Source organism: Somniosus microcephalus, unplaced genomic scaffold, assembly GCF_052327205.1.
Source record: "Somniosus microcephalus isolate GS21.2 unplaced genomic scaffold, FLI_Smic_1.0 unresolved_chr1, whole genome shotgun sequence".
Lineage (NCBI taxonomy): Eukaryota > Metazoa > Chordata > Chondrichthyes > Squaliformes > Somniosidae > Somniosus > Somniosus microcephalus.
This window is the reverse complement of record NW_028225179.1, coordinates 84,933,988-84,958,393: the sequence shown is the minus strand read 5'-3', so window position 1 is coordinate 84,958,393 and position 24,406 is coordinate 84,933,988. Positions and strand designations below refer to the sequence as shown.

Genomic DNA, 24,406 nt, shown 5'->3' with positions numbered 1-24,406 from the left:
AAGTTTCCTGTACTGTATTGCAATGTATTATTCAGTTGGTCTCTGAGCAGCTATCCTGAGGGAGGATCCAAGTTGATCAATTTAGGCACAAACAGGTTGTGTTATTTATGTGTCTGATTGGTAGCTCCTTTTTGAATTGAACAAATACTTACTTAAATTCATAAACGCTTGTTTGGGGGGAGCTTATTCATCTGTAGTTTTCAAATCTTTAAGTTTGATGTACAGAACCTGGAACATCTGAAGAGAATTAAATAAGTGAGACAACTTCTGTAATTGGTGAGAAAAGGATTACAGAAGCAATAGATAAAAAAAGAAATCAAGCTACAAATTGTAGCAGTAGAAATGTGAACTACTGTTTCTTTCTACAGTAAGAGGAATTGGCAGAGTTAGATAACTATGTAAAATATTGTTATGGTCCTGCTATTTATTTGCTTGTTCATTTATTTTGTTCAATAATTTCCTGTGACACTTACAGCCTGAATGAAATAAGGTCTCATGCAGAGTTATGCTCCCACTTGTCAAAATCAAGGAGGATGTTGTGGAAGCATGGGCTGCAACCTTATCTAAAGCAATACAAATAACGATGATTATTATCTGCATATACCTGGATATCAGGACAGAGGAAGATGCTCTCAAGGACATAGCGAGCTAGGGCTCACCTATGAGAGTAGTCTTAAAATAGAGGAGTCAAAAATATCTATTCAGATATATATAAAAGGAACAAAAAACTGACAGCAACGTATTTTCCTGATTTGCAAAATGGCTCATTGTCCACTTGCATTCTTAGAGAGCTCAAAAACAGCCTACCTCCCTTCCCACAGTGGCACCACTACTTAATTTAGACTCCATTCCAACACTAATTTTAGAGCATGTAAATAACTGCACTTTATACACTAATCGAGGCTATCTTGCCCTGTTATTTTCAGTAAGCTGCATTTTGTGATGACTCAGTCTGGGAGCTAAAGAGGTACATGAAGAGGGAGAGAGGAAAAAGTAATGGCATCCAGATGCAGGGTGAAGAAGGACAAGGACTAAGGGAGCGCTGCCTGGTGTGGTACTGAATTATATTGAACAGATTCAGTTTCTCTCCATAACCTCTGCTGAGATAGTTGATCCAGTCAGGTTGGGCACTTCCACGGATCTCAGGGCTCCTGGCCGGGGAGTGGGGGGGGTGGGGGGTGGAACATAGGAACAGGAGCAGGCCATTCAGCCCTTCGAGCCTGTTCCGCCATTCAATGAGATCATGGCTGATCTGTAACCTAACTCCATATACCTGCCTTTGCCCCATACCCCTTAATACCTTTGGTTAACAGAAATCTATCAATCTCCGATTTTAAATTAACAATTGACCTAGTATCATCTGCAGTTAGTGACAAAGAGTTCCAAACTTCTACCACTCTTTGCGTGTAGAAGTGTTTCCTAAAATCACTCCTGAAAGGCCTGGATCTAATTTTAAGCTATGTCCCCTAGTCCTAGATTCCCCAACCAGCAGAAATAGTTGCTCATTATCTACTCTATCAGTTCCCCTTAATACCTTGAAAACTTTGATCACATCACCCCTTAATCTTCAACCCTAGTTTGTAGAATCTCTCCTTGTACTGTAATTGAATCCTTGGAGTCCAGGTATCGTTCTAGTAAATCAAGGCTGCACTCCCTCCAAGGCCAGTATATCCTTCCTGAGGTGTGGTGCCCAGAACTGAACACAGTGCTCCAGGTGTGGTCTAACCAGGGCTTTGTACAGCTGAAGCATGACTTCTTAAACCCCTTGTATTCTAATCCTCTAGAATAAAGGCTAGCATTCCATTAGCCTTTTTGATTATTTTTTGTATCTGTCCATTACATTTTAATGACCTATGTACAGGGACTCTTAAATCTTTTTGGACCTCTACTGCTTCTAACTGTTCACCATTTAGAAAGTACTCTGATCTATCCTTTTTTAGGTCCAATGTGGATGACCTCACATTTGCCTATATTGAAATCCATTTGCCACAGTTTTGCCCATTCACTTAATCTATTAATACCTCTTTGTAAAGTTATGCTTCCATCAACACTGCTTACAATGTTTTATCTTTGTATCATCAGCAAACCTGGATATGTGGCTCTCTATCCTGTCATCGAAGTCGTTAATAAACACAGTGACTAATTGAGGCCCCAACACAGATCCCTAGGGGACGCCATGAGTCACATCCTGCCAATTAGAGGACCTGCCCATTATCCCTACTCTCTTTCCCCTGCCTCTCAGCCAAACTTCTAACCAGGTCAATAATTTGCCCTCAATTTCATGAGCTACAACTTCAGCTAACAGTCTCTTATGAGGGGCTTTATTGACTGCCTTCTGGAAGTCCATATAAATAACATCAATGGACATTCCCCTGTCCACTACTTTAGTCACCTCTTCAAAAAATTATATCAGGTTCGTCAGGCATGGCCTGGCTTTCACAAATCAATGCTGGCTTTCTCTGATCAGCTGAAAATGTTAAAGGTGTTCAGCCATCCTATCCTTAATTATAGACTCTAGTAATGTCCTGTCAACAGATGTTAGGCTAACTGGTCTATAATTCCTTGGTTTCCCCCTCTCGCCTTTCTTAAATAGCGAAGTGGCATGTGCAATTTTCCAATCTAAAGGTTCCTGAATCGAGAGAACTTTGGAAGATCATAGTTAGGTCATTGGCAATGTTCTCACCAATTCCTTTAAACCCGGGGATGAAAACCATCTTGTCTTGGGAATTTGTCACTCTTTAGTGGCATTATTCTCTTCATTACTGTTAATTTGCTTACGTTAATTATGGTGAGTCCCTGTCCGTAATTCAAAATTAGCTTCCTTGGGGTGTCCAGCATACCATCCTCTTCCCCTACTGTAAAAAATGATGCAATGTAATTATTTGACATGTCTGCCATTTCTTTATTTTCCTTTATAATATCACCATTACCAGTTTTTAAGGGGCCCACACTGCTCTTAACCACCCTCTTTTTTCTAATATAAGTTTTTTGTGTTGATTTTGATAATCCTTGCAAGTTTCTTTTCATACTCCTTTTTGTAGCTCTTACGATCTGCTCTGTCACCCTTTGCTGTTCTTTTAACTCTCCCATTCACCAGGATCTGTTATATTTTTTGCATTCTTGAATGCTTTTTCTTTTAGTTTTATGTTGCCCCTTACCTCTTTGGTTGTTTTTTGGCAAGTACAGCTCTTGTCCCTTCGGGGTATAAACTGGTTCTGTATCACGTGAAATTCTTTTTTGAACAACCCCCACTGATCCTCTGACATTTTACCCATTAATTGATTTTCCCACTTTACTGTGGACCGCCTCTGTCTCATCCTGTTGAATTCGGCCTTACCTAAATCTAGAACCTTAGCTGTTTCGCGTTTCTCCCTTTCACACACAACATTAAACTCAGTCATATTATGGTCGCTATTAGATAAATGTTCACGCACCATTAGGCTGTTAACTAGATCTGGCTCATTACTCAGTTTTAAATCTAATATGGCCTGCCCCCTTGTTGGTTAGAGGACATATTGTTGTAGAAAACTGTCCTGAACACACTCAAGAAATTCTCTACCTTTCTGACATGAGCTTGTCTGCTTATTCCAATCTACATGGAAGATAAAATCCCCCATTAAAACCACACTGCCTTTACTACATGCTTGTCTGATCTCTGCATTAATACATTCTGACGCTTCATAGCTGCAACTAGGGAGCCTGTACACAACTCCACTACAGTCTTAAATCCTTTTCTATTTCTTAATTCTACCTATAAAGTCTCCACTACCTGCTTACCTCTCGTTATATCCTCTCTTATCATAGAAGTAATTTCATCCTTAATCACTAATGCTACTCCTCCCCCCTCTACCATTTTCCCTATCCTTCCTATAGATCTTATAACCTGGTATATTCAGTTCCCAGTCCTGACCATGTGCCTACCATATCATACCCTCTAAGTTGAATTTGCTCCAGCAATACATTCAATTTGTTTCTTATACCCTGTGTGTTTGTATAAAGAACGCTTATTTGGGCCACACACCCTAATCTGTCCTTCTGCTCTAATGTTGTTTTTCTCACACATTTCATATTTCTCACACCCGATTTAATGACTTTATATTTTTTATTTTTCCCTTTGCCTGTAGTACCTGCTGCACAATTTCTGACTAGTACTCTACTCTTCCTTTTTATTTGTTTTAGAATTATTTTTCCACGTGAGCCCTCGGGACGGGGTGGGGGTGGGGGCAAGAATTAGCCAGAACATCTGCTTCTGATTACAATCCGGTGATCCCCACTGGAAAGAGTGGGTGTCGAGTGAGGGCAACATAAACTTGGCTCTGATGGCCACACACAGTTGTCCACAATCTATTGACACTCAGTGTGGAGCTGTCTCCAGGAGTTAGCACCTTCAGCAGAGAGGGAAGAGAATTGGAGAAAAAACATGATTTTTCTTTTATTGTCTTACAGAAGGATCATACTGTATTAAACCATATCCTGCACAGAAAACAGGGAAGATAGACACCAGAGGTACATCCAGGTCATCACCCAAGGAATGGCTGCACAGTACAGCTATCTTCTGCAAATCCATTCAATCCAGAGAACTTCAATACATTGTCAGAACTAAAACTGATTAAGTGTCGAGCATCCCTTCAAAACAATGTTCCAAAAGCCGCGGCGGTTTGAGGTTGTTCGCACCAGGAGGTGAAGAAACCTTTAAAAGTACAGGGCTAGTAACAAATTGCCCAAGCAGTGACATTCACACAATTGGTAAAGCTCCTGAAGTACTGGCACATCCATAGAGGTGAGAAGCCATTCAGGTGTGTGAGAAAGGCTTCGGTCATTCAATTCTCGTGAACACTGGCACATCAAAACAGATGAAAGGCTGTTAAGCAGTGAGGGGTGTGAGAAGAGATTTGCACGTTGTCAGACTTCCTGATACACAGGTGCATGTACACAGGCAAGAAGGAATCCAGATGTGAGGATTTTAACAAAGTCTCAGTGCGGTGGTCACGTCTGTTGCAAAATAAGGGCAGCTACATGGGCGAGAAACCATACAAGTGTGATGTGTGTGGCTGGGCCTTTTCACAGGCATCGGGCCTCGTGGAACATCTGCGCATTCACACAGGGGAGAAGCCGTTCAAGTGTGAAGTGTGTGAGAAGTCCTTTGCACAAGCATCGACCCTCCTGCAACACTGGCGTATACATACGGGTGAGAAACCATTTAAGTGCAAGATTTGTGACAAAGCTTTCTTAAAGCAGTCGCAACTCGTGGAACATCAGCGCACTCACACAGGGGAGAAACCATTCAGGTGTGACGCTTGTGACAAAGCTTTTGTGACATCGTCACGCCTACTGGAACACCAGCGAACCCACACAGGTGAGAAACCATTCAGGTGTGAGGCTTGTGACAAAGCTTTCACACTTTTGTCATTACTTCTGAAACATCAGCGCACTCACACAACTGAGAAACCGTTCAAGTGCGAAAGTTGTAGCAAAGCTTTCATTAAGTCCTCGGGCCTCCTGGCACATAAGTGCATTCGGAAAGACGAAAAACCGCTCTGGTGTGCAATTTGCAAAAAAGCTTTCTGCAACTCATCATACCTCCGTGTTCACCAGCGCATCCATACAGGAGAAAGACCATACAAGTGTGAATTTTGCAACAAAAGTTTCATCCAGTCAACAAGTCTCCGACAACACCAGCGTATCCATACAGATGAGAGACCGTTCAGGTGTGCGGTTTGCAACAAAGATTTCTGCAACTCATCATATCTACGGGTACACCAGCGCGGCCATACAGATGAGAGACCGTTCAGGTGTGAGATTTGTGACAAAGATTTCTGCAGCTCAGCATACCTTGTGGTACACCAGCGCATTCACACAGGTGACAAGCCGTTCAGGTGTGAGATTTGTGACAAAGATTTCTGTAGCTCAGCATATCTACGGGTACACCAGCGCATTCACACAGGTGACAAACCGTTCAGGTGTAAGGTTTGTGACAAAGCTTTCTTCAGCTCCTCATACTTTCTGAAACACCAGTGCGTCCCCACATCTGATAAACTATTCAAGTGTGAGTTTTGCAATAAAGGTTTCACACAGTTGTTAGACCTCACTGAACACCAGCGCACCCACACAGGCGACAGACGCTTCCAGTGCAATAGCTGCCAGAACTGCTTCACCTACTCCTCCTCTCTAGAGATACACCAGTGCATCAACACGGAGTAGAAACCCTTCCAGTGCGACATCTGCCAGAACTGATTAACCGATTCCTTCTGTCTCACAAAGCACTGGCACATCCACACAGGCTAGAAGCCAATTCAAGTACTCAACCTGCGCAGAGCTTCAAAGAGTTGTCCCCACCCCCCTACAGAGATAAGCAGCAGTTCCAATGCAGCCCCTCACAAATTTCAGGAACATCGTCAACCTCTCTTGCTGTCCGTGCATCCACATGGGTGAGAAACGGTGGAGGTGCACCATTTTCAAGACAGCTGTTAAATAGTGTAACTAGTTCATCAACAGAGGCAAGAAGTGCAGAGTCTCCAGAGGCAAGAGTGTCTGTACAGTGAAAAATGCTAATGGCGTCCTTCCCAACATTAATCTAGCACTCTCAATCTATTGCCATGCTTCTCCATTACAAGGAAATGTCCTGTGTATAGACATGAAAGGAAGATGAGAAGGAGCTCGTAAGTTAAGGGAAAGAGAATGAAACACAGGAAAAGACAAATACAGAGAAAAACCCTACAGAAATTGAAATAGAACGGTTGTGAGGAGATGGCTCAGTGGTCTCAATGACCTTTGCTTGTCTCATCCGACAATCCCCAATTGCCCGAGCAGGGTTTACAAGCCTTCAGTAGCTCACTTGTCATGATGGGATAAGAGGATCGTACAGCTTGGAGTAGGGCAAGAGCTGTAAGAGTATGTCCAATGTGACATGTCACCACCCAGCCCACTGCAGATAAAGCTTTGAACCCAGCAGAGACACGTAGGCAGTTCGTGTCATTAAATAGGAGAGATATTACATTAAAGAGGTGCTAACTGTGTGTAAAAACATTCTTGCAGCTCCTACCACCACAGGTTTGGGATTTCTTTTTCCAATGTTGTCCCAAAATTTTCCTACGCACCCGCCATCCCCCCAACTCTGGTTTGGTCCCATGGCTCCAGCACCTTGCCCACTTCTTTGGATTTGTACTTCTTTGTTTTATTTCCAAGTTTCTCACTGGGATATCTTCTCTGCTTTCCTCCCTCTGCCTCTGCACCAAGCGACGAATCATTCTTGGTGATTTCAACCTCCATCTCCACTCTTCTTGCTCTCTCTCCTCTGAGTTCACTGCCCTCCTTTCCTCCCTAAATCTCTCCCTCCATGTAAACTCTCCTACCCATATGCACGGCCACCCCCTTGATCTTGCCATCTCGCGTGACCTAGCTACTCCCATTGTAACTTTCACTGATAAAGCAATCTCTGATCATTGTATCACTCTCCACCCATATTCCCCTTCCCTCCACCCCTCCCAACCCCATTTTTTTCTGTGCCCTGGAAAAAGTCTCCCTCAAGTCACTTTTCACTACACTTTCAAATTCCAACTATCTAGACTTTGGTCCACAATTCATCATGACATTTCTGCATCAACCAATCTGCTAAATCACACCCTCTCCAACACCTTTGATGCCCTTGTCCCCATTAAAACCATTACCCTTTCTCTTACCCTAGTTCAACTCCAGAGACTTGAGCACAGACATCTAGGCTGGCACTCCAGTACAGTACTGAAGGAGTGCTGCACTGTCGGAGGTGTGGTCTTTCAGATGAGACGTTAAACTGAGGCCCTGTCTGCCTTTTCAGGTGGACGTAAAAGATCCGATGGCACTATTTCAAAGAATAGCCGGGGAGTTATCCGCAGTGTCCTGGCCAATATTTATCCCTCAACATCACTTAAAAAAAAAAGTATACCTCTCACCTCTGCTCCCTTAAGCCCAAGGGACGCAGATTTGAACATCTTTGGCAGACAACTGGTTTAACTAGCCATCGCCAGATCTGGCTGGACCACATAAAGCATTATCGGGTCCTGCTCTCCATTGCTAAACCTGCTCATTATTCAAAGATCATCCAGGAATGCAAAGATAACCCCCGGCTTCTCTTCACCATAAACCTCTATCCTGTGTCTCCTCCGCCCTCACCTCCAACAAGTGCGAGGAGCTCATGGACTTTTTTGTCACAAAGATCAAAACTATACATTCAGCTGCCTCTGCCGCTCCCTTCCCTTCCCCTAGCCCACTGAATGTTCCCCGCAGCCCTAGCCCTGAACTCACGTCTTTCTCTAGATTCTACCCCATCTTCTATCTTGCTTTCTCTGAGCGCACCTTGACCATGAGACCCACCCTCAATCCTATTCTGAACAAACTGTTGACCACCTAACTTCCCTTCCTGGGCCCCATGTTAGCTGATATTGTTAACAGTTCTCTCTCCTTTGGAACTGTCCCCCTCCCCATCACATCTGCTGTAATCACCCCCTCCTCAAAAAAAAAACACCCAAAAACACCCTTGACCCCTTTGTCCTTGGAAACTATTGCCCCATCCCCAACCTCCCTTTCCTTTCCAAAGTCCTTGAACGTGTTGTCGCCTCCCAAATCCCTGCCCATCTTTCCCGCAATTCCACGTTTGAATCTCTCCAAACAGGTTTCCGGTTCCGTCACATTATCAGAGTCAGGAATGACATTCTATGTGACTGACCCTGGTAAACTATCCCTCCTCATCCTTCTTGACCTATCTGCAGCTTGCGACACAGTTGACCACACCATCCTCCTCCCATGCCTCTCCTCTGTTGTCCAGCTGAGTGGAACTGCCCTTGCTGGGTTCCATTCTTATCTATCGAATCATAGCCAGAGAATCCCATGCAATGGCTTCTGTTCCCACTCATGCACCATTACCTCTGGAGTCCCCCAAGGATCTATTCTTGGCCCCCTTCTATTTTTCATCTACATGCTGCCCCTCAGCGATAATCATCCAAAAACACAACATCAGGTTCTACATGTACGCTGACGACGCTCAGCTCTATCTTACCACCACCTCTCAATCCCCTCCACTGTCTCTGATTTGTTACACTGCTTGTCTGACATCCAGTACTGGATGAGCAGAAATTTCCTCCAACTAAATAATGGGAAGGCTGAAGCCATTGTCTTTGGTCTCCGCCACAAACTCTAATCCCTGGTCACCGTTTCCATCCCCTGGCAACTGTCTGAAGCTGAGCCAGACCGTTCGCAACCTTAGTGTTCACAGAATCCCCGAAACCCCACAGTGCAGACAGAGGCCATTTCGGCCCATCAAGCCTGCACCGACACATATCCCACCCGATCCCCGTAACCCCTACACCAACACATATCTCACGCTATCCCCGTAACCCCACGTATTTAATCGCCCTAACACTAAGGGTCAATTTATCATAGCCAATCAACTTAACCCACACATCTTTGGACTGTGGGAGGAAACCGGAGCACCCGGAGGAAACCCACGCAAACACGGGGAGAATGTGCAAACTCCACACAGACAGTCACTCGAGGCCGGATTCGAACCCGGGTCCCTGGCGCTGTGAGGCAACAGTGCTAACCACTATGCCAACGTGCTGCCCTTGTGAAAAGAAATGTAATCACTGAGATCTACAGCGAGTTACTACCTCCACTGCTCATCTGTCTCCTCTTTTTAGCCGTGTAGAGATTCTGGTCAGACAACTAGGCAATATGTGCTACAGGAGGGTGAGCATTCCACAGCAAGAGCTTATAAAATTCCCCATACTCTGAGCAAAAGGTTTGTGGCAGAGAATTCCACAGTTTAACCGCCTGCCATGTAAAAAAAATGGTTGAAATTTACAAGGTTAGCAGCCTCTCGCCTTGAAGCTGATTGGTCCATAGGAACCATCTGATCACCAGATTTCTCTGGCCAGTGTTCATTGTGAATAATGTGGTTATGATGAATGTCAGCTCCGCCCTATCTCATGTCGTTAAGTATTTCCATGTTATACTCGTTCATATGAATTTGTAGCAGGACCACTGCATTGGAATTTTTATGTCGAGCTATGTCTGCTGTTTCCAGAAGATTTTATTTTGTCTTGATGTGAGGGTCTGCGTGAAGGCAGTCTGTGGTAAATGTCTGGAATGGACATTCAGGTTCAGACAGGGCATCTGCTTTCCTTTGCGGTATGTCATCGTTGTTTGACTATTACTTCAGACAATGCTTGCACGCTTGCTACTGTGTGAAAAGACAGAGCCATTGTCTGTAATGACTGACCTAGCAGGGTAGCCACCTGTAAAAATAGTTGTCTCACTCGTAACACCGATGACACAACATGTGTACTTTAATCAAGGAGAAGGATGTTCTTTAAAGAACCCAACCTTTCCTTCAAAGAAAATGAAGGTTCTATATGGGTACAGTCCCAGTTTCTTGAGTTCAGTTAGCCCCAACAGTACTTCACTGTAATGGCATGGAGATGAAACTCCTTGGAGCTGTAATACTCATGTTACAATTATCTACAATTCAGTTGGCATTCTGGAAAAGTACACGAAGAACATTGAAATGTTTGTTACTTTGGTTTGAGAAAATGGTTTAAAATGTTAGTGTACTACTGTATTGTTACTTATACCTGCTGATTTATTTACTGCTGTATAAATTTACATCTTGCAATAAATATAATTTTTAGCATTGGCCTAAGTTAATTGGACTGTCATCATGATGTTTCTCAGCCTATGGATACAGCCAAGAACATGTGCTGGGCATCCCACTGGTCTTCCATTGCAAAATAATTCAGCAAACTGCAATTGTTCCTACTGCACCAATGAATAGCCCGTTCTCTCCACTCGAAGTTTATCAGTTTCAGTTGGTAGGAAGTGTGGACCTGCCCTTGGAAAATGCCTTGCTGGCATAAACAGAGAGAGAGTTGGGGAAAGGTAGAATTATGACGGTAGTTAGGGTACCAGCTGCTAACCACATTTCATTGAGTTATATATGGGCTGGATTTTACCAGCCCTGAGGAGGCGGGTTCGGAGGCAGGACTGGTGGGAAAAATTGGGAGCGGGTCCCAACCTGCCTCCGAACCATCTTCCCCGGAGTCGGGTCCCCGACTCGCGCAGGGACCCGTCTCCTAGCGGCGGGAAGGGGATTAGAGCCAATTAACTGCCTGTTAACAGGCTGTTAAGAGACTTCACCATTCTACGCCTGCTGATGCGGGCTTCCCGACGTCGGGGAAACCCCGCCAGGGTCAGCGGGGGTGAGAGGGGTTGAAATGTCAACAGTAGAGGTGAGTAATGGGTGCAAGTGTGGACAGGTAAGTATGAGAGGTGAGTGTAAAGTGGTGGAAAAAGTTTACTTATCTTTGCTTCTTTCTGTAGGCTTCAACCTTTGAGGATCCAGAGGTGCCTCATCTCAACGGCAGAGATCACAGAATGGCTGCTGCATTCTCAGATGCAGCAGACATCTGCTTTCTGCTGAGGAGAGAGGTCTTGGTGAGCCTGTGTGCAAGGGCTCACCTTAGAACAGAGATTGTCAGTGTTTGACAGCTTCTCAAAACTGTCAAATGCTGACAATTGATCTGTCAATAATTTTTTGACAGATGAAGCGTCATACGCTGACGACATCTGTCACCGGCTTTCCCTTAATTGGCCAGTAACAGCCAATCAAGGAAAAATAGCATGGGTTGGTCAGACATCGCTGGGGGTGGGACTGAAACCCGGAAACCAGAAGTCCCACCTCCAGTGAGAAAATCCAGCCCTACGAGTCAAAGTCATTACGGCACAGAATGAGGCCATTCGGCACATTGAGTCTATGCCGGCTCTCTGTAGAGCAATTCAGGCAGTCCCATTCCCCTGCTCTATCCCCGTAGCCCTGCAAGTTTAATTCCCTCAAGTGCCTATCCAATTTCCTTTTGAAATCATTGAGTGTCTCCGCTTCTACCACCCTCATCGGCAGCGAGTTCCAGGTCATTACCACTCGCTGCGTAAAAAAGTTCTTCCTCACATCCCCCCTGTATCTCTTGCCCAAAACTTTAAATCTGTGTCCCCTAGTCTTTGTACCATCAGCTAATGGGAACAGCCTTTCCCTGTCTACCTAATCCAAAACCGTCATAATCTTGTACACCTCTATCAAATCTCCCCTCAACCTCCTTTGCTCCAAGAACAACCCCAGCTTCTCCAACCTAACCTTGTAGCTAAAATCCCTCATCCCTGGAAACATTCTGGTAAATCTCCTTTGCACCCTCTCAAGAACCTTCACATCCTTTCTAAAATGTGGTGACCAGAACTGGACACAATACTCCAGTTGTGGCCTAACTGGAGCTTTATAAAGGTTCAGCATAACTTCCCTGCTTTTGTACTCAATACCTTTATTTATAAAACCCAAGATCCCATATGCTTTACTAACCACTCTCAATATGTCCTGCCACCTTCAAAGATCTATGCACATGAACCCCCAGGTCCCTCTGTCCCTGCACACGCTTTAGAACTGTGCCATTAAGTCTATATTGCCTCTCCCTATCCCTTCTGCCAAAGTGTATCACCTCACACTTCTCTGTATTAAATTCCATCTACCACTTGTCTGCCCATTCTGCTAGCCTATCTATGTCCTGTTGCAGTCAATTGGTATCCTCACTGTTTGCCACACCTCCAAGTTTGGTATCAGCAAATTTTGAAATTTTACTCTATTCCAATATCCAAGTCATTTATATATATCAAAAAAAGCAATGGCCCCAGCACTGACCTTTGGGGAGCACCACTGTCTACCATCCGCCAGTCTGAAAAACAGCCATTTACCACAACTCGCTGTTTTCTGTCTTTAAGCCAATTCCTTATCCAAGCTGACATTGACCCTCCTATTCCATGAGACTCAATTTTGTTAACCAGTCTTTTATGTGGTACTTTGTTGATGTGCCTCAATAATTCCGAGACTCGATGTTAGCGAAACAAAACAAGGCTTTTATTAACTTAGAAGGTAACACGTAGTGGAGAGAGGTATCTTCCATCCGGAGGGCTGCAGTACTGGATATGAGGCCAGACTGAGCTTGCTTACATAGGGGCCAGGTATGGGCGGAGCCCTACACACAACACATTCCAATATACAATACAATGGTGAGGAAACGGAACTGGGGGAAGGGAAATGAAACTGAAACCGACCACAGTCACAGGCAGTGATGAATGGAATATTTCATCACATTCACCCCTTCTATAGATTTAGTCTGTTCGGGGGTTTGATAGTCCTCTGCGACCGACGTGGCTGTTGCGGTGCCGCGGGTGTCGGCTGGGTGTCCCCGGTAGCCTCCTGGGTCTCTGCCGGGGGTGCCGCCAGGGTTGTTGAAGGGGTAGTTGGTGGGGGTGCCGTTGGTCGATGTTCTTCCGGGGGTGATGAAAGAGCAGTGGGTGGGTAAGAGTTGCTGCGATCGTTGTCGCTGCTATCGCCGTGGTTGTTGTCGTTACAGGCTGGGGCGACGTCTTTTATGGACACGGTGTCCTCCCTTCCGTCGGCATGCCGGACATATGCGTATTGGGGGTTGGCGTGGAGTAGGTACACTGGCTCCACGAGAGGGTCCATCTTGTGGCCCCTCACATGCCTTCGCACGAATACCGGACCTGGGGTGGAGAGCCATGACGGCATGGATACGCCTGAGGTGGATTTCCGGGGAAAGACAAACATTCGTTCATGAGGCGTGGCATTAGTGGCAGTACACAATAGCGACCGTATCGAATGGAGCACATCCGAGAGGACTTCCTGCCAGCGGGAGATAGGGAGGCCCTTGGTCCTTAGAGCTAGAGTGACTGCTTTCCATACTGTCCCGTTCTCTCGCTCCACTTGGCCGTTACCCCGGGGGTTGTAGCTGGTGGTACGGCTCGTGACGATCCCCTTGGACAGCATGTACTGGCGTAGCTCTTCACTCATGAAGGACGCCCCCCTATCCGTATGGATGTAGCTCGGCATACCGAACAGGCAGAACAGGCTGTTGAGGCATTTAATGACCGTGGCTGGTCATGTCTGGGCAGGGGAAGGCGAATGGGAACCGGGAGTATTCGTCCACAATGTTCAGGAAGTAAACATTGTGGTCGACGGACGGGAGGGGGCCCTTGAAATCTAAGCTGAGCCGCTCAAAGGGCCGTGTAGCTTTGATTAAGTGGGCTCTATCTGGGCGGTAGAACCGAGGCTTGCACTCAGCGCAAGTGCGGCAGTTCCTGGTCAGAGACCGAACTTCCTCAATCGAGATGGGTAAGTTACGGGACTTTATGAAGTGGAACAGCCGCGTGACCCCTGGGTGGCAGAGGCCGTTGTGGAGGGTCTGTAGCCGATCCCCGGTGGCACTGGCACACATCCCTCGTGAGAGGGCGTCAGGGGATTCGTTAAGGGCCCCTGGCCGGTAAATGATGTCATACTCGAAGGTGGAGAGCTCGATCCGCCACCTAAGAATCTTATCATTTTTAATCTTCCCCCTCTTTATTATTGAACATAAACGCTACCGACCGCTGGTCGGTAAGTAGGGTGAAGCGTTTGCCGGCTAGGTAGTGGCGCCAGTGGCGCACTGCCTCCACGATGGCTTGGGCCTCCTTTTCCACGGAGGAGTGTCTGATCTCGGGCCCTTGGAGGGTCCTCGAGAAGAAAGCTACGGGCCGCCCCGCCTGGTTGAGGGTGGCCGCCAAGGCGAAGTCAGACGCATCACTTTCCACTTGAAATGGAGTGTTGTTGTCCACTGCCTGTAGCGTGGCCCGCTCAATATGCTGCTTAATGCATTTGAAGGCGGCGTGGGCCTCAGCAGAGAGCGGAAAAGAGGATGCTTTCAAGAGGGGGCGGGCTTTGTCGGAGTAGTTGGGGACCCATTGGGAATAATAAGAAAATAACCCCAGGCACCTTTTCAGGACTTTGGGAGTGTTGGGCAGGGGCAGCTCCCGTAGGGGGCGCAATCGGTCGGGGTCTGGTCCGATTTCCCCATTCTCCACCACGCTGCCTAGTATGCAGAGGCGCGTGGTGTTGAAAACGCACTTGTCCTCGTTGTAGGTGAGGTTGAGTTTTTGTGCGGTTTCCAGGAACCTCTCGAGGTTCGAGTCATGATCCTGCTGGTTGTGACCACAGATGGTGACGTTGTTGAGGTAGGGGAAGGTTGCCTGCAAGTGGTGGTCATCGACCATGCGGTCCATCTCCCTCTGGAAGACCGAGACCCCATTCGTCACCCCAAAGGGGACTCTGAGGAATTGGTAGAGGCGTCCGTTCGCCTCGAAGGCGGTGTATGGGCGGTCCTCTGGTCTGATAGGGAGCTGGTGGTACGCTGACTTAAGGTCGATGGTGGAGAACACCCGGTATTGGGCGATTTGGTTCACCATTTCTGATATGCGGGGTAGCGGGTAGGCGTCTAGTTGGGTGTACCTGTTGATCGTTTGGCTATAGTCGATCACCATCCGTTTCTTCTCGCTACCCTTTACCACTACCACTTGGGCGCGCCACGGGCTGTTGCTGCGTTCAATAATGCGCTCTTTCAGGAGCCTGTCTACCTCGGTCGCGATAAACCGCCTGTCCTCCCAGCTGTACCTCCTGCTTTTGGTCACTATTGGCCGGCAGTTAGGGGTAAGGTTCGCGAATAGCGAAGGGGGCTTTACCTTCAGGGTAGCCAGACCGCACACTGTGAGGGGCGGCTGGGACCCACCGTAATTGAGCGTGATGCTTTGGTGGTAGCACTGGAAATCCAGGCCCAAGATCACGCTCGCACATAGATTCTTCATGATTAATACTTTAAAATTATCGTATACAGTTCCGTTAACGGACAATTGTACCGTGCAGTAACCCATAATGGTCGATGTCTGGGTTTTATCAGCCATAGAGATGGTACCCCGAGTAGGGACCACCTTTAGGGAGAGTTGTTGTACCAGTTCAGGGTGGATAAAACTCTCCGTGCTTCCACTGTCAATTAAACATTTAACCCTGCACCCGTTTACCTCGATGTCCACCATTGATTTGGATAACGGGTGCGGCCTGGTCTGGTCCACTGTGACCGATGCCACTGTAGGGCCCTGATCGAGACAAGATGGCGTCCACGCTGTCTGCTCATAAGATGGCGGACCCCACGAGGTCGGGCAAGATGGCGTCCAAGATGGCCGCTCCCACAGCGCGCATGCGGCGGTGGCGGGTTTTCCGGCGGTTGGTTTTCCGGCGGGGTTCCCTCTGCACACCTTCCCGAAGTGCCCCTTCTTACCGCACTTAAAGCAGGTGGTGCCTTTCGCCGGGCACAGGTTTCTGGTGTGCTTTGGCTGCCCGCAGAAGTAGCAGTTGGGTCCCCGACGCGTCGCGGCTGTTGTAGGGCTTCTGGGGGGAGAGCGGGGCCCCGACGGTGTCGGGCTGCCGGGCGGGGAAGATGCCTTCCAAGATGGCGGCACCCTTGGTGCACACGTGGCGGCGTGGACGGCACGGGCTGAAGAGTAGGCGTCCGAGTTTCTCTGGGCCACATCCAGGGATCGTGCTGTGTCCACAGCCTGTTTCAGGTCCAATCCCGTTTTTTCCAGCAGTCTTTGCCGGATGTAAGTGGAGCTGAGGCCTGTGATAAAGGCATCGTGAACAAGCTCATCAGTGTACACTGCGGCTTTTACATCTTGGCACTTGCAGTCTTTGCCAAGCATTTTCAGGGTGCCTAGGAACTCCTCCACCGATTCCCCAGGTCGCTGTGCGCGAGTAGCGAGCAGATGCCTAGCATACACCTCATTCGTAGGCTGCTGGTAATGCGCCTTTAAGATGTCGCAGGCGGCCAGGTACGTGTCGGCGTCTTGGATGAGGGGGTAAACCCGGTGGCTTACCCAATTCCGCAGAATTCCGAGTTTCATACTCGCAGCATCCGTAGCGTCTTTGACGGCTGCGGAATTGTCCAGGAAGAATTCCATACACATAAACCAGTGTCCGAAGCGTGCTGATGCATCTGGAGCATGCTGATCCAAATCCAAATGTTCGGGTTTCAGGAGTTGATCCATTGTGTTGAAAAATAAGTTAATAAAATTGATGTGCCTCAATAATTCCGAGACTCGATGTTAGCGAAATAAAACAAGGCTTTTATTAACTTAGAAGGTAACACGTAGTGGAGAGAGGTATCTTCCATCCGGAGGGCTGCAGTACTGGATATGAGGCCAGACTGAGCTTGCTTACATAGGGGCCAGGTATGGGCGGAGCCCTACACACAACACATTCCAATATACAATACAATGGTGAGGAAACGGAACTGGGGGAAGGGAAATGAAACTGAAACCGACCACAGTCACAGGCAGTGATGAATGGAATATTTCATCACATTTGTCAAACGCTTTCTTAAAATCCGTATAGACAACATCCACTGCATTCCCTTTACCAACTTTCTCTGTTACTTCATCAAAATATTCAATTAGATTAGTCAAACACGATCTGCCTTTTACAAGGTGTGAAGGAGCAGCGCTCCGAAAGCTTGTGATTTCAAATAAAACTGTTGGACTATAACCTGGTGTTGTGTGACTTCTTACATTTACCTTTTACAAGGGAAGATTGGAAGATTATGGCTCTCAATTAATTTAAACCTCTCCAAGTGCCTGTTAATTTTTTCTCTGATTATTGTTTCTAAAACCTTACCCATTGCTGATAAACTGACCGGCCTGTGGTTACTAGGATTGTCCTTACACCCTTTCTTGAACAATGGTGTCACATTTGCCACTTTCCAATCATCTGGCACCTCCCCCGCATCTGGGGAAGATTATGGCAAGCCCTTCCGCTATCTCCACCCCCACTTCCCTTAGCAACCTGGGAGGCAAGCCATCCAGACCAGGCGACTTGTCCACTCTAAACATATCCAGCCTTTCCTGTGGTTTCCCTGCAGATTTGCTCTTCTAGCTCTCTCTCGCTATTTGGAGGCCTATAGAATACCCCCAATAGCGTGATCATATCCTTTTTGCTTTTCAACTCTAACCAAATGGATTCTGTCCTTGCCCCCTCAAGGACACCCTCCCTTTCCAACACTACAATGTCTTCCCAACAATACAATGTCTTCCCTAATCAGTACTGCCACCCCATCTCCCTTTTTCCCTTCCCTATATTTTCTGACCATCTTGTATCCGTGAATATTAAGCACCCAGTCCTCACCATTTTTAAGTCATGTTTCCGTTATTGGCACTACAGCATATTCCCACATGGCTAATTGTGCTTGTAGCTCACCAACCTTATTCACCACACTTTGTGTGTTTACATACATGCATTCCAAACTTGTCTTTGTATTCCTCATAGTCCTTCTTAGTCTGCTCCTATCTAATATGGTACTTCTTCTTCTACTTAGGCAGTCCCTCGGAACCGAGGATGACTTGCTTCCACATTAAAAATGAGTTTGCAGGTGACTGATTAGTCCAATGCAGGACATACAGTCTCTGTCACAGGTGGGGCAGACGGTGGTTGAAGGGGCGGGTGGGTGGGGTGATTGGGTTGACGTGCGCTCCTTGCGCTGCCTGCGCTTGGCTTCCGCTTGCTCCCGGCGAAGAGACTCAAGGTGTTCGGCGTCTTCCGATGGTACTACTTCCTTCTTTAGTACTATCCAACACTCTCCCTCCTTTATGCACCTTATTCCTCTTTTCTACTTCTATATGCTGGTGCCCACACCTCCTCCCCCCCCCCCCCCCCGCCAATTTAGTTTAAAACCTCCCCAACCACACGAGTGAAACCTCCCCGCGAGGACATTGATCCCAGTCCTGTTGAGGTGCAGCCCGTCCCTTTTGGATAGGTGCCTCCTGCCCCAGAACTCGTCCCAAATGCCCCAAGAATCTGAAGCCCTCCCTCCTGCACCATGCCTTAAGCCACGTATTGACCCTCCCTATCTTCCTATTTCTACTCTCGCTGGCGCGTGGCACTGGGAGTAATCCAGAGATTACTACCTTTGAGGTCCTACTTTTTAACTTCCTCCCTAGCTCCTGAAAGTCTGACTGTAGGACATCAATACCTGCCCTCTCTATGTCGTTAGTACCGACGTGTACCACAACTTCTGGCTCACTCCCCCCTGCAGAATATTCTGCACCCTCTCTGTGATGTCCTTCACCCTGGCACCAGGGAGGCAACACACCATGCAGGACTCACGGTGATGGGTTACAGAAATGCCTGTCTGTCCTCCTAACTATGGAATCTCCTATAACAACTGCATTTCTACGCTGCGCTGTTCCCGCCCCCTCCACCGTGCACTCCCTTGCTCATTGGTGCCATGGTCTGGACTGCACTCCTTCAAGGTGCCGTCACTCCCAGCAGTCTTCAATGTTGCGTACCGGTTTGAGAGTGACACACTCCTCGAAGATTCCTGCCTCTTCCTACTCTTCTGGATGGCCACCCATTTACTATCCTGAACACTCTCTGCCTGTGGGATGGCCACCTCCTGGAATGTACGGTCCAGGAAACTCTCAGCCTCCCTGATGCTCCGCAGTGACTCCAGCAGCCCCCTCAAGCTTGGAAACCCTGAGCTCGAGCTCAAGCAGCTGGAAACGCTTCCTACACACATGGTCCCCCAAGACACGTGAAGTGTCTGGAAGTTCCCTCATGGCGCAGGAATTGCAAGCAACAGGTATCAGCTGCCCATTCATGATCTAAAAAATTGTCTATTCCCTCTTTCAGAAGTTAATTAGTATCTTGTTTAAACTATTAATTTTAATTAATGTCTCTAGACCTCAGCTCTCAGGTATCGTTGTCTCACGCTCCCTCTCTCGGACTGCTCCTTGTTTTTTAAAATACCGGAACAGCACCACTTCCCTCAATGCACCGAATTCCCTCGCTCACCAAATTCTGAGTTTAGTACGCTGTAGAAGCAGTACTCCGTTGAACTGGACTCCGTGCTACTTACTTGATTGTTGGACACCAGGCAGCCGAAGTCCCACTGGCCATCACATTGTGGCACTGACCCGCAAGTTGCATCGTGAGAGAAATGGAAGCTTTTTAAATGCAGCATGCCTCAAAAATATCGTGGGCAGAAAACAGGGGACCAGGAGTTGGCCCCAGCTGGGTCCTGCCAGATCGGGGAGGGGTGGAAAATAGCTGGAGGAAAGGCAGAGACCTGGTGCAGTTGCAGGCAATAAAACCTACTGCTGCGTAAGGGGGTTATAGCAGTACTGAAAGAAGCAGGCTACCTGGGTGAGAAGGATTGTAGCAAAGGCCAAAAGTAGAGCAGTCAACTTCAGGAACTCTGACCTGATGGTCCTCCTAATGGAGTCATGGAGCTAGAGGGATGAGCTGTTTGGAGTCGGGACCAGAGACCCACCAAGCACCTGGCACACACTGTATGGAAGAAGGTGGGTGTGACTGTACTACTTCCTTGAGCTCCAGGGCCCCTTTGCAGTGCAGGAAGAAATTTAAGAACCTCACTAGAGCAGCCAAAAAAGGTTTCTCCTGACCCGTGCATTCTCTTTATTCATGTGTGGTAGTTCCTTATTCATTACCCTCACTGTGCCAGAAAAGTCAGAGGTGAAAGTGGGATGTTGTGTGTTCCTCCCTTCCCTACAGCTGTTCCTGGGACCAGTTGCCTCATCTGCACTGATCCGGTGGATTAACTCCTCACAATCTCTGCCTCCCTACTCTTCCCTGGTCTTGGTACCTGGGTTTCACTCCCACTACTCCATAGTCTTCTGCTAGTCTACAGGAAGGTGGGGAAAATTTCACTGTGACATCTTGATGCAGTTTTCTTGAGCTAGCCTAGCTGGAAAAACCCCAAAGAGCTGAAATGCTCAGAATTCAAATGTGGTGCTTTCCCAGCTGCAATTCTTTATTGCCAGGCAAAAACTGACATTTAAGAAGCTTCTCTTAGGAAGCGGCTGGAGGTAAACTTTCCGCAGAGTTTCCCCTTAGCTCGGCGGAAGATGTGGTGAAAACCCCGAAGAAACAACATAAATGGCTCTGCCGTTTCTCTAGGGTTTCTGCCGATCCTCATGCCAAAATTATAGCGGGAGATTGGGAGAACCCCTGCAGAAAATTCTACCCCCTGATGTTTTGAAATGAAAGCAGACTGAGGACAAATCAGGCACTTGAATAGTTTCTCTCTGACCAGAGCACATTTGACAAAGACTTTGCACAAATGCTGCACTTGGATGGCATCAGGACAGGAGCTATAAATTCCTAAGTAAAAGTGAGATCTCTTGTCTGTGTAGTCTGAATTTTTAAAATATTTGTTCTTTGGATATGGGCGTCACTGGCAGGGCAGAATTTATTGCCGAATCCTAGTTTCCCTTCATTTTAACTGGAGTCACATATAGGCCAGACCAGGTAGGAGTAGCAGGCTCCTTTCCCTGTCGGACATTACTGAAGCAGTTTGGGGTTTTTATAACAATCCAGAAGCACTGATGGTTATTTCTCTGGTGCTCTCCCACACATTTGCAGATCGATTGAATTGCATTTCACAACTTGCTTTGCTGGCATTTTAACTCACAAGCTCTTGGTTGCTGGTCAAGTATCATTACGCTACCAGACTCTCACTGACCAATTTAGAGAATGTGAGTAAGGTGTAAACAATACCAATAGGGGTGAGTCCCCTACTTACACTCTATGGCCCCGATATTAACGGGGAAGCGGGGAGGCAGTTTTGCATTCGGGAAACCCGGTCCTGCCGAATTTAACGGCAGGACCTGATTAACATTTTGTGTCTCTAGTTTCCCAGCTGCAGCCAGCCAAATTGGGAGGCTGGCTGAATGGCGGCTGGGTAGGCCGTCGGTACCAGGTCGCAGCCGGAGAGCAGAGAGTAGGGAGGGAGGAATCGGAAAGGTTGGGGGTGGGTGGGGGAGATTGGCGGCCGGGGGGAGGGGCATATTGCAGGCCGGTGTCAGGGGAGATGGTGGGGGGGGGAGAGATCGGAAGGGTGGGGGGGAGATCGGAAGAGTGGGGGGGAGATCGGAAGGGAAGGGTGGGGGGGAGATCGGAATGGTGGGGGGGAGATCGGAAGAGTGGGGGGGCGATCGGAATGGTGGGGGGGAGATCGGAAGAGTGGGGGGGCGATCGGAGGGGTGGGGGGGGAGATCGGAGGGGTGGGGGGGTATTTGGAAGGGTCAGTGGGCGGAGATCGGAAGGGTCGGGGGCGATCGGAGGGTCAGTGGGGGGAGATCGGAGGGGTGGGGTGGGGATCGGAAGGGTCGCGGGGGGAGATCGGAGGGTCGGGGGGAGAGATCGGAAGAGTGGGGGGGGGGAGATCGGAAGGGTCGGGGGGGGAGATCGGAAGAGTGGGGGGGGGAGATCGGAAGGGTCGGGGGGGGAGATCGGAGGGGTCGGGGGGGAGGTCGGAAGGGTCGGGGGAGTATTTGGAAGGGTCGGGGGGGAGATCGGAAGGGTCGAGGGGGGGAGACCGGAAGGGTCGAGGGGGGGAGACCGGAAGGGTCGAGGGGGGGAGATCGGAAGGGTCGAGGGGGGGAGACCGGAAGGGTCGGGGGGGAGATCGGGGGGGAGGTCGGAGGGGTCGGGGGGGAGGTCGGAAGGGTCGGGGGGGGAGATCGGAGGGGTCGGGGGGGAGATCGGAGGGGTCGGGGGGGAGGTCGGAAGGGTCGGGGGGGAGATCGGAGGGGTCGGGGGGGAGGTCGGAAGGGTCGGGGGGGGAGATCGGAGGGGTCGGGGGGGAGGTCGGAAGGGTCGGGGGGGAGGTCGGAAGGGTCGGGGGGGAGGTCGGAAGGGTCGGGGAGGGAGATCGGAGGGGTCGGGGGGGAGGTCGGAAGGGTCGGGGAGGGAGATCGGAGGGGTCGGGGGGGAGGTCGGGGGGGAGATCGGAGGGGTCGGGGGGGAGATCGGAGGGGTCGGGGGGGAGATCGGAGGGGTCGGGGGGGAGGTCGGAAGGGTCGGGGAGGGAGATCGGAGGGGTCGGGGGGGAGGTCGGAAGGGGAGATCGGAAGGGTCGGGGGAGGTCGGAAGGGTCGGGGGAGTATTTGGAAGGGTCGGGGGGGAGATCGGGGGGGAGGTCGGAGGGGTCGGGGGGGAGGTCGGAAGGGTCGGGGGGGGAGATCGGAAGGGTCAGGGGGGGGAGACCGGAAGGGTCGAGGGGGGGAGATCGGAAGGGTCGAGGGGGGGAGACCGGAAGGGTCGAGGGGGGGAGATCGGAAAGGTCGGGGGAGGTCGGAAGGGTCGGGGGGGGGAGACCGGAAGGGTCGGGGGGGGGAGACCGGAAGGGTCGAGGGGGGGAGACCGGAAGGGTCGAGGGGGGGAGATCGGAAAGGTCGGGGGAGGTCGGAAGGGTCGGGGGGGGGAGACCGGAAGGGTCGGGGGGGGGAGACCGGAAGGGTCGGGGGGGAGATCGGGGGGGAGGTCGGAGGGGTCGGGGGGGAGGTCGGAAGGGTCGGGGGGGAGATCGGAGGGGTCGGGGGGGAGATCGGAGGGGTCGGGGGGGAGGTCGGAAGGGTCGGGGGAGTATTTGGAAGGGTCGGGGGGGAGATCGGGGGGGAGGTCGGGGGGGAGGTCGGAAGGGTCAGGGGGGGGAGACCGGAAGGGTCGAGGGGGGGAGATCGGAAGGGTCGAGGGGGGGAGACCGGAAGGGTCGAGGGGGGGAGACCGGAAGGGTCGGGGGGGAGATCGGGGGGGAGGTCGGAGGGGTCGGGGGGGAGGTCGGAAGGGTCGGGGGGGGAGATCGGAGGGGTCGGGGGGGAGGTCGGAAGGGTCGGGGGGGAGATCGGAGGGGTCGGGGGGGAGGTCGGAAGGGTCGGGGGGGGAGATCGGAGGGGTCGGGGGGGAGGTCGGAAGGGTGGGGGGGGAGATCGGAGGGGTCGGGGGGGAGGTCGGAAGGGTCGGGGGGGGAGATCGGAGGGGTCGGGGGGGAGGTCGGGGGGGAGATCGGAGGGGTCGGGGGGGAGGTCGGAAGGGTCGGGGAGGGAGATCGGAGGGGTCGGGGGGGAGGTCGGAAGGGGAGATCGGAAGGGTCGGGGGGGGAGATCGGAAGGGTCGGGGGAGGTCGGAAGGGTCGGGGGAGTATTTGGAAGGGTCGGGGGGGAGATCGGGGGGGAGGTCGGAGGGGTCGGTCGGAAGGGTCGGGGGGGGAGATCGGAAGGGTCAGGGGGGGGAGACCGGAAGGGTCGAGGGGGGGAGATCGGAAGGGTCGAGGGGGGGAGACCGGAAGGGTCGAGGGGGGGAGATCGGAAAGGTCGGGGGAGGTCGGAAGGGTCGGGGGGGGGAGACCGGAAGGGTCGGGGGGGAGATCGGGGGGGAGGTCGGAGGGGTCGGGGGGGAGGTCGGAAGGGTCGGGGGGGGAGACCGGAAGGGTCGAGGGGGGGAGACCGGAAGGGTCGAGGGGGGGAGATCGGAAAGGTCGGGGGAGGTCGGAAGGGTCGGGGGGGGGAGACCGGAAGGGTCGGGGGGGAGATCGGGGGGGAGGTCGGAGGGGTCGGGGGGGAGGTCGGAAGGGTCGGGGGGGGAGACCGGAAGGGTCGAGGGGGGAGATCGGAAAGGTCGGGGGAGGTCGGAAGGGTCGGGGGAGTATTTGGAAGG

At 50.2% G+C, this 24,406-nt stretch overlaps 1 protein-coding gene across 1 annotated transcript in view; it reads left to right on the top strand.

Annotated features, from left to right (window-relative positions):
• Window positions 1-24,406, top strand: part of LOC147095548 (uncharacterized) — a 65,897-nt gene that overhangs the window by 8,291 nt on the left and 33,200 nt on the right. Inside the window, exon 2 of the mRNA XM_085974670.1 lies at window positions 4,447-6,112. Coding sequence (XP_085830796.1) covers window positions 4,927-6,112 — 1,186 coding nt within the window. The 5' untranslated portion in view covers window positions 4,447-4,926. The remainder of the gene's footprint in view (window positions 1-4,446; window positions 6,113-24,406) is intronic.